The sequence below is a fragment of the Labrus mixtus genome, chromosome 5 (assembly GCF_963584025.1).
Source record: "Labrus mixtus chromosome 5, fLabMix1.1, whole genome shotgun sequence".
NCBI lineage: Eukaryota > Metazoa > Chordata > Actinopteri > Labriformes > Labridae > Labrus > Labrus mixtus.
In genome coordinates this window covers 33,188,232-33,197,812 of record NC_083616.1, presented here as the reverse complement: position 1 = coordinate 33,197,812, position 9,581 = coordinate 33,188,232, and the positions used below count along the sequence as shown (strand labels likewise).

At 42.8% G+C, this 9,581-nt stretch overlaps 1 protein-coding gene across 2 annotated transcripts; it reads right to left on the bottom strand.

The window, feature by feature from the left end:
* Positions 1 to 3,682: 3,682 nt before the first annotated feature.
* Positions 3,683 to 8,688, bottom strand: nudt12 (nudix (nucleoside diphosphate linked moiety X)-type motif 12). 2 transcript variants are annotated; one of them, XM_061039023.1, is made up of 8 exons: positions 8,550 to 8,688; positions 7,530 to 7,749; positions 6,743 to 7,046; positions 6,401 to 6,662; positions 5,869 to 6,036; positions 4,771 to 4,884; positions 4,109 to 4,308; positions 3,683 to 4,031 (listed from the first exon to the last, which is right to left on the bottom strand). In XM_061039023.1, exons 2-8 carry the CDS (start codon positions 7,733 to 7,735, stop codon positions 3,921 to 3,923), a joined length of 1,365 nt encoding a protein of 454 aa, XP_060895006.1. In that variant the 5' UTR covers positions 7,736 to 7,749; positions 8,550 to 8,688; the 3' UTR covers positions 3,683 to 3,920. The 2 variants fall into 2 exon arrangements, with proteins under 2 accessions (XP_060895006.1, XP_060895007.1); XM_061039024.1 differs by lacking the exon at positions 8,550 to 8,688 and adding an exon at positions 8,371 to 8,529.
* Between the last annotated feature and the right edge of the window lie 893 nt (positions 8,689 to 9,581).

Sequence of the window (9,581 nt, the reverse complement as noted above, 5' to 3'; positions counted from 1 at the left end):
GACGGCTACCATAGTCATCCTCAGATAAAACACAGAGATCCTGGTCAATATTTAATTTGTTTTTCTTTCCATGATGTTGCCCTGTGTTTGAAAGGCCAGATGCTGGAGGGTTGTGTTGGATTTGCTCTTCCATCATATTTTCACAGTCAAACAATCATCCAGGATTTCTTTGTTAAATTATTTTTTATACTTTCTCCTATGTCCCAGCAGTTCAACCTGATGGTCTCCCTTACTTATTTTCCACATGAAGGTTAATGAAGCCAGGTGTTGTCGTTTATTGAAGTTTTTTTTTTTCATAAAATGTTTAAATAAACTTTTTTTAAATCTGACATGACTGTCTCTGATTAACTGGAGCACTACAAAGTGTTGATCACAGTAAAATCATTTAGCAGTTAAGTTTATAGCTCACATTTGAAAAGGCCTTGAACTGACATTAATTTCTTCTTGACCAACAACAGCTAAGACAACAGCAAAGCTAACAGACGAGATCAGCTTGTCACAGCCGGTCTCGTCTGAGATAAATGGCCTTCAAACTTATTTAATATTAAACATTTAAAGCCAATAAGCATAAGAAGATATGCATGAGATTCCATTTCCATTTATTCAATCACAGACTTGTCAAACAGTGTGGCATGTTGTGCTGCTGTTTTCAAGAGTTAATGACTGAAGAGAAGAACATCGAGAGAGGACAGGAAACGCTCAGGGGACGAGTCCTCCATGTTGTCAGGGGTTGTTGATGGATCTGAATCTGAGGGCATCTTCTGTAATAGAGAAAAACAATCATGGAGTTAAATGTAAAGTATAATGAATTTTACTGTGATGTTTATGCCTCAGACCTGAAATCAGATCTGTCCTCAGGTTCTGCTAAACTTCAGCTTCTAAAGTTTGTTTTTAAGACAGGAGAACTATTTAAGAGGAAAAACAAAATATATAATAAGACATGATGAATCCATTAATATGATCAGCTTTATGAATTTATGTTTTAAGACAAAAGTGTTCCTGCCACTTTCTATTGAAGATTATTTTAAACTGTCATCACATGGGCCAGCCTGATACATTAAACTAATGTTAAATATTCTCATATAATCAGATTTGTGTGCAGAACCTCACCGGAGCTGGAATCAGAGTCTGGACTGCTGTTTCCTTTAAGCACTGATTTCCTTGAAGACAGAAAGAAGAACAATTTAAACATGAACTTCTTGCAGAATCACAGAGGCTGTTAAAATCTTCTGCTAGTCTTCCTTACATTTTAAGAAAGATTATAAATTGTTACTAAAATTACTTTGATGCTGATAGCGGTTACAATAACACAGTCCAATCATATGAGAGATCATTTTACCTTTGAGTCCTATATGAAGGCGTTCTCTTCAGAATCAGCGCTGCAAAGACAAGATGATGGCGTCCACCTTCACAACGTGCTGCTTCAGTCTGGCTGCATCATGGTCACCTACAGGAACACCACAGAAATGCAATCAAAGTACTTCACTTTATTTATCAGAGGATATACTGTATGCAAAGTAGATTTTTTTTTAGCTGTAATTCCTCAAAAAGATTTGAGACTGCTTTGTTATTTGAGAGCACAGATTGTTTCTTTTCCCTTCTCTCTGTTTGCCTTTACATGACCTCTTAGTGCTGTAAAAGATGCTACAGTAAATCCTGGATCAGCTGTGTGGATGGTGTGACTGTGTGGTAAAGCTTTGTTAAAGTTGTCACGCACATACTCATATGCCTTTGGAGAGTAAAAGTACAGTGTGGTGGCAAACTGCTTATAAAATATAAAATAGTATTTTATTGGTGAGGTCCCCCAATCAAAGCGTCCTACAGAGTAGCAGCAGCGGGCTGTAGAGGGAGGAGACGAGCACATTATGGAGAGGAGCGCACTGGAGGGGGCGAGCTGGGGGAGAGACGCACAACCTGAGAAAAAGGAAATCCTCAGTTTAAAATATAATGTTGGTGAAAAGAGGGAAATAGGAAGACATAAATGTCAATGTTGAAATTCTTTTGAATGCAGAGGCTGTGGATGTTCAGTTTTCTTTGGCTATAAAAAGGCAACAATAGCCTGTAGTTTAATTTCAAAATTTCATGCTTTGTATTGAAATTATGTTAAATTGCATTGTCCCTATTAAATAAATAAATTCAAATCATGGTGTTTCTCTTTGTTAACGATTATTGAAGCGAAATAAAAAATAAATGCATGACATTTAAAATATATTAACATGTGTGGGGAAAAACGTGATCTTTATGTCTTCTTTTATTGTACCTATGTCTCCTCCTAACTACAATAACAGCAGCATGTTGTGTGTAACACTGATCTCCTGCATTAACACCTTCCTTTCAAAAGGTGTTTAACTGTAAACATGTACACATTAGTAATGATGCAGGCTAGATTACAATTATTTGGCTTTGTTTTTGCCCTAGATACTTTTTTGAGACTTTACCAGACTTATTTATTTTTGCTGTAAAATAACTGTACAGTCAATGAACCTCATCTATGAACAGATTTTATATTACGATTCTTGGTTTTAAATACAATTTAAATCACAATAATGATATAACAATATCAAGAAACAGCATGTCAGTTATTAGGTTTGCTCATTTTAAAAAATAAAATAAAAAGATAAATCATGCCAGATAAGTAACCTAGCTTTACAACATTTCAGCTAACCTTAGACTGCTTATGTGTTAGCTAGCTAGATAACGACTTTAACCAACCAATGACACATAAATCACACTTTTTTACTTACCGAAAAAACTGCAAAGATCCCTTAGCTCCAACAAGTCGGTTAGAACAGTTTACTGCAGAACAACTCATTTTGCCAGCTCAAAAAAGACGAAAAAACTGAACGGAAAAATTCAATGGTGTCTCGGCTTTCCTTCACTACGTAACTTTTACTATTCACAAAGAGAGCTACGCAAGATCGGCGGCTGTCAATCATCGTCAAATATGACGTAAAATCCTGTTTTTCAACCTCAAATAACTTATTTAAAACAAACTTCACAGAAAAATGAGCACTTGAACACAATGTAGGGTGATAATAACTAATGATCACAGCAGAGTTTAGGTTTGACCCACATCCCGTCTGTTATCATTGAGGAGGCGGGGTTTATGACCTATACTGCAGCCAGTCAGCAGGGGGAGCTCTAAAAATAAAAGCTTCACTAGACCGGGGACCTTGTCCCGTCCATTATTTTTACAGTCTATGGTCTCGAACTGCAATCACCTGTGTCCTGCATTGTTGTGTTAGCATGCTAATGTTAGCGCTCTTTAGTTAGCTGGTAGCTTCACATTGTTGTGTTAGCATGCTAATGTTAGCGCTCTTTAGTTAGCTTGTAGCTTCACATTGTTGTGTTAGCATGCTAATGTTAGCGCTCTTTAGTTAGCTCGTAGCTTCACATTTCATGTAAACTGACACAGAATGAGCGTGATCTAAAAACTCTTACTAACATCCAAATAATCAGTGAGTATGTTCTTCTTCTCTCTAGTTCTTGACTAAAACAGCTTTTATACACAAGGGGAGGAGCCGGCCGTCCCGTCCATGTAAACACGGCTCTGACAACAACACAGCCAGCGGGACTCGAGCTTCTCCCTCATTGTAGACAGTCAGGACTCAGAGACACATTTACACAGACTGGATTTGTTTTTGTCTGTTGAAAGGAAACACGACTAGAGATCATCCATAAATAGAATATTTTGCATCAATCGTTTTTATTTAGCTTGTGAACATTTGATCCGTCGTCACGCTGCATGTTCCCTCTGAAGATCAGAGTGTATCGTTGGTCATGTTTCTGTCGTCTTAACCTTAAAGCTTTGCAGGTGAAACAACACACAGTGTCGTGCAGACTCTGGTGAACGTCCTCGACTGGCTGCTGGACACTTTCAGACCCCTCTGAGCGTAGTCCTGGATGTGAGTCTGAGCAGGTCAGAGGTTGGAGTTCATGCCGATCCAGTGTCTGATCAGCTGATGGGCGATGGTCTGTCTGGGCGGGATGATGAGATCCGGACGGGAAACTTTGAGCAGCGACTCGACCACCTAAAGAAACAGAAAGATGTTTCACTGTAAACACTGAGAGTACACTGTGTGTCCATGTTAAACACAGAAACAAGTACCTGTTGCCGTGGGAACCACCGGGCCTCCTCGATCTCGCTCTCGTCCACCTTGATGTCGGTCGATATGGCGACGGCGAGGCAGCCAATCATGAGAGAGGACGGCATCGGCCACGGCTGACAAGAGACGTAGGAGACCGGTCCGACCTTCACACTGCTCTCCTCCTCCACCTCCCTCCTCACCGCCTCCTCCATCGACTCACCTGCACCGAGAGACCGAGGTCACTTTGTAACACGTTCATCACTTTTACTGTCTGTGTGTGTGTGTGTGTGTGTGTGTGTGTGTGTGTGTGTCTGTGTGTGTGTGTCTGTGTGTGTGTGTGTGTGTGTGTCTGTGTGTGTGTGTGTGTCTGTGTGTGTGTCTGTGTGTGTGTGTCTGTGTGTGTGTGTGTGTGTGTGTCTGTGTGTGTCTGTGTGTGTGTGTGTGTGTGTGTCTGTGTGTGTGTGTGTGTGTGTGTCTGTGTCTGTGTCTGTGTGTGTGTGTGTGTGTGTGTGTGTGTCTGTGTGTGTGTGTGTGTGTGTGTGTGTCTGTGTGTGTGTGTGTGTCTGTGTGTGTGTCTGTGTGTGTGTGTCTGTGTGTGTGTGTGTGTGTGTGTGTGTGTCTGTGTGTGTGTCTGTGTGTGTGTGTGTCTGTGTGTGTGTGTGTGTGTGTGTGTGTGTGTTACCAGGCTCTACAAATCCAGCCAGACAGGAGAAGAGTCTGGCTGGAAAGATCTTCTTTCTTCCCAGTAAACACTGGTTTCCATCAGGGTGGATCACCAGCATGATGACCACGGGGTCTGAAACACACACACACACACACACGTACACACACACACACACACACACACACACACACACACACACACACACACACACACACAGACACACACACACACAGACACACACCTGTATCTCAGTATGTGACTCCTAAAATCTTGAAGCAGCTCTTCTGAAAATAAAACTTTGAATAAGAGCTCATCTCAATTTGAGTCTCGTTTACTGACCAGCACGATCAGACGCTCTCCCCCCCATAAAGGTCAATGTGTGATGTCATAAGGTCAATGTGTGATGTCATAAGGTCAATGTGTGATGTCATCAGGTCAATGTGTGATGTCATCAGGTCAATGTGTGATGTCATAAGGTCAATGTGTGATGTCATCAGGTCAATGTGTGATATCATAAGGTCAATGTGTGATGTCATCAGGTCAATGTGTGATGTCATAAGGTCAATGTGTGATATCATAAGGTCAATGTGTGATGTCATAAGGTCAATGTGTGATGTCATCAGGTCAATGTGTGATGTCATAAGGTCAATGTGTGATGTCATCAGGTCAATGTGTGATGTCATCAGGTCAATATGTGATGTCATAAGGTCAATATGTGATGTCATGAGGTCAATGTGTGATGTCATCAGGTCAATGTGTGATGTCATAAGGTCAATGTGTGATGTCATCAGGTCAATGTGTGATGTCATCAGGTCAATGTGTGATGTCATCAGGTCAATATGTGATGTCATGAGGTCAATGTGTGATGTCATAAGGTCAATGTGTGATGTCATGAGGTCAGTGTGTGATGTCATAAGGTCAATATGTGATGTCATGAGGTCAATGTGTGATGTCATCAGGTGGATATGACTCGTCAGCTGATCTGAGAGTTTGTTAAAGTGACCCCCCCCCCCATCTCAGCAGGACCCCTCCTCCCCCTCAGCAGGACCCCCCTCCCCCCTCGTCCCCCTCAGCAGGACCCTCCCCCCTCCCTCTCACTGATGGTGGTCTTCGTACCGACTCGTGGATAGCAGGTGTTGTGGACTCCCTTCAGACTCGTGCAGTCAGAGTTCAGGCAGCGCCTCTTGTACCCTCCCTCCTCCATGTTGGTGCTGCTGCCACACGTCGGGCAGAAGCTGTAGCGGCTGTGCCAGGCCAACACCGACCGAGCCTGAGCCACGACTCCTGGAGGACACAGATGGAGATCAGTGTGTTATCAGAGGCACCACAGAAACAGACCGCAGAGAAGAAGTGGTATTTAACATCCTTCTGTCTCATATTGAATAAATCCAACAGTATAAAGATGCTAATGTTAGCACTCTGGATTCTTATAGTCTAGATTTAGTCACAACAGGTGTGTGTTTGTTAGTTTCTTAATTTAACTGTTGTTGTAGTAGCATAAGAGTGCCACAAGAGGGCGACAGCCAGGTTAAGAAACGTCTCGTTTGAGGATAAATGGTGCACAACAATATGAGTCACATGTTGTTTCCTGTTTTAGTCGAAACCAGAGAAGAAAAAACTCTAGAAAAGAAACTCTTCTCTTCCTCACCCGCCTCTTCCTCACTGAATTTCAGCAGGTCTCTGTGCGCCATCTTTGTGAAGCAGCACTTCTTTTCTCTGCTGCGTTTGAGAAGTTCAGCAGCGTCTTCGTCTGTGTTGATGGCAAACCAGGCAGGAGGCTCCCGGGTCGCCTCGGGGGGGGGGGGCGGCCCCTTCCTCTTCTCCACTCCGAGAAAGATGAGCACAGTTTGAGGTTTCTGGAGGAGGTCTTTAACGGCCTCGATGCTGAACCGGCAGAGTCTGGACTCGCCCTGTTCGAGTCACAACGTGAATATCTAGAACACAAAAGACTTCATAGATTCAATGTGTGAGGGCTGAACCAGCCACGTACCCCTTCACTCTGGTCCTGGTCTGAGCTGCACACCATGGGGTTCAGGTTGGAGAACAGGAGGTAGACTGAATCTGGATCTCTCTGTTTGGCCTCCAGCCACGCCCCCTCGCTCCTCTTCACACTCAGCCGCTCCAGCATCTCTCTGCTGAAGTAGTTCTCCTGCTGCTGGAGGTCGGAGCCCGGCAGGACGCGCTGGCAGCCTTCGTCCGTCCGCCCCAGCAGGTTGGAGACGGTCCTGTGGCCCCAGAACTTGGAGATATCGTAGGCGGTCTGTGACGAGCTGTTCACTGAGAACTTGTCACATCTTAAAGTTTGAAAAATAAGAGAGAGAGCAGAGATTAAAAAAAACAACGAGTTGATCTTTCCAAAGGTTTGAAGAAAAGTCATCAACTAAATCAATCTTTAAAGTTTAGATCGATGACCATGAAGTTTAAATGAAGACGGTACAAAAAACACAACCAGGCTGTGCTAGCAGCTAGCTGAAATGAGTTAGCTTATGTGAGGTAAGGCAAACTTTAGCTCTAGCTAGCAGATGTTAGCTTTCATTTACATTCAATTTAATTAAATTCAGAATCTCTGTATTTAAGCAATGACAGTTTATTTAAGCTAATTAGCAACGGGCTATTCCGCTAATGTGACTAAAGTGAATGTTGTGAGATGGTTCGGTATATCTTATCTTAATATCTTTTGTTTATCAGTTTAATATTTAAATACTGCCCCCTGGTGGTCATACATCTCTGAATGCAGCTTTTAAAGGACACCATGTTTCAGTCTGATCCTTCTGTACCCGTGAGACAGCAGCGTCTCCACCACACTGTAGTGTCCGTTCCGAGCCGCGAGCATCAGCGCCGTCCAGCCGCTGTCTCCCTTCTGGTTGATGAGCGAGGGGACGTGGGACAGCAGCGAGGACACCTGGGTCAGGTCCCCTCGGGCCGCAGCGTCCAGAAGCTTCTCCACCATCTCCTCCTTCGCACTCAGCTGGAGGCTCGTCATTCTGGATGTCCGTCCTGAAGGACAAAAAGACGATCACATAAATATCTACTTTCATTAACTTTAGAAACAGAGACAACAGCTTCAGTGTTTATCCAGTTTGAATATTGATCCTAGTTTGAGCACGTTTCTGCTCGTGGAGCTTATTAGAAACATGCAGAGGCTTTTTAGGTCGGGTACAATCACTTCTATCTGAACCACTTCTCTTGACCCGCTTCCATCGCTGCAACACCTGTTGACCTGATAACTGCTCTCATATCTGGCAAACTGAGGGGCGTCCAAAACAAATCCAGAGCATTCAGGAGCAGAATCTAAAGTTAGAAGGAGCACATACTGGCTGCTGCATTGTTGTCAGAGAAGCCAGCACTTCAACATGTTTCCTTAATGATCAGATAGTAAGATACCTTTATCATCTCACTCTCTACACAGCTCACTGATTGGTCCTTTAAATAAAAACTTATGAATGCACTTTGTGCTTGTTTTAGTGGCCAGAGGAGGGTCTCTGACTCTTATTGGTGCAGACAGCTGTCCTTCAGGAATCTTAGATTACGACTTTGAGGTCACAGTTTCCATGTTAACGAGTGTACCGTGAACACAGCAGGTGGACTGTTAGGACAGTTTGTATGTTTAAATCTCACCTGTAAATGAAGCTGACACCTTGGTGGATCCGCGGACATTTACCTGAAGAGCTGTGACAGGTTCCAGAGGTTTAGTGTTTGTCCTCTGAAGGAGAACTTTAACTTCTCTTCGTCAGTCCGGATCAAAACAGAACTTTACAGTTTAAACACGTAAATCTTTAAACATGATTTAATCTCACCTGTGACCTGACTGCAGCACCGGGCCGCTCTTCTTCTTCTACAGGAAGCGCTTTGTTGGGTTTCATAAACGGCAACGAGCTGCGTTCAAGAGCAACAACAACTACAACCATGCTGCCTTCAAGAGCTCCAGAGAATAACGGATTTCCGAGTGATAAAAGGACACTATGTAACTTAAATGACAACTGGTATTAGCCTGTTATTTAAAGAAAGGGACGATGTCAGCCTGTACTGGATGTTTCTAGATAAAAAATATCAGACTTTTACTTTTTCTTTCCGTGACTTTAGAAAGATCTTAATGTATCTTTGAGATTCTACATTTTAAAGAATTAAAAAACAACTACCAAAATAAATACCACCAACAACGCCAATATTACACACCAACAGCATGAGGAGATAAGATGAGAGAACTTTATTAACTCATCCATTCATACACACTCACACACTGATGGTAGAGGCCGCTGTGTAAAGAGTCCATCAGTATTAACTCATCCATTCATACACATTCACACACTGATGGTAGAGGCTGCTTAAGAGTCCATCAGTATTAACTCATCCATTCATACACATTCACACACTGATGGTAGAGGCCGCTGAGTAAAGAGTCCATCAGTATTAACTCATCCATTCATACACATTCACACACTGATGGTAGAGGCTGCTTAAGAGTCCATCAGTATTAACTCATCCATTCATACACACTCACACACTGATGGTAGAGGCCGCTGTGTAAAGAGTCCATCAGTATTAACTCATCCATTCATACACATTCACACACTGATGGTAGAGGCCGCTGTGTAAAGAGTTCGTCAGTATTAACTCATCCATTCATACACATTCACACACTGATGGTAGAGGCCGCTGTGTAAAGAGTCCGTCAGTATTAACTCATCCATTCATACACATTCACACACTGATGGTAGAGGCCGCTGAGTAAAGAGTCCATCAGTATTAACTCATCTATTCATACACATTCACACACTGATGGTAGAGGCCGCTGAGTAAAGAGACCATCAGTATTAACTCATCCATTC

Coding starts and splice junctions, on each gene's coding strand:
- nudt12 (XM_061039023.1), bottom strand. CDS start 7,735: ATGACGAGCCTCCAGCTGAGTGCGAAGGAGGAGATGGTGGAGAAGCTT. Junction 6,663..6,742: donor ACCAGGACCAGAGTGAAGGG/GTACGTGGCTGG, acceptor TGACTCGAACAG/GGCGAGTCCAGACTCTGCCG. Junction 4,885..5,868: donor CACCTGCTATCCACGAGTCG/GTACGAAGACCA, acceptor TGTGTGTTTCAG/ACCCCGTGGTCATCATGCTG.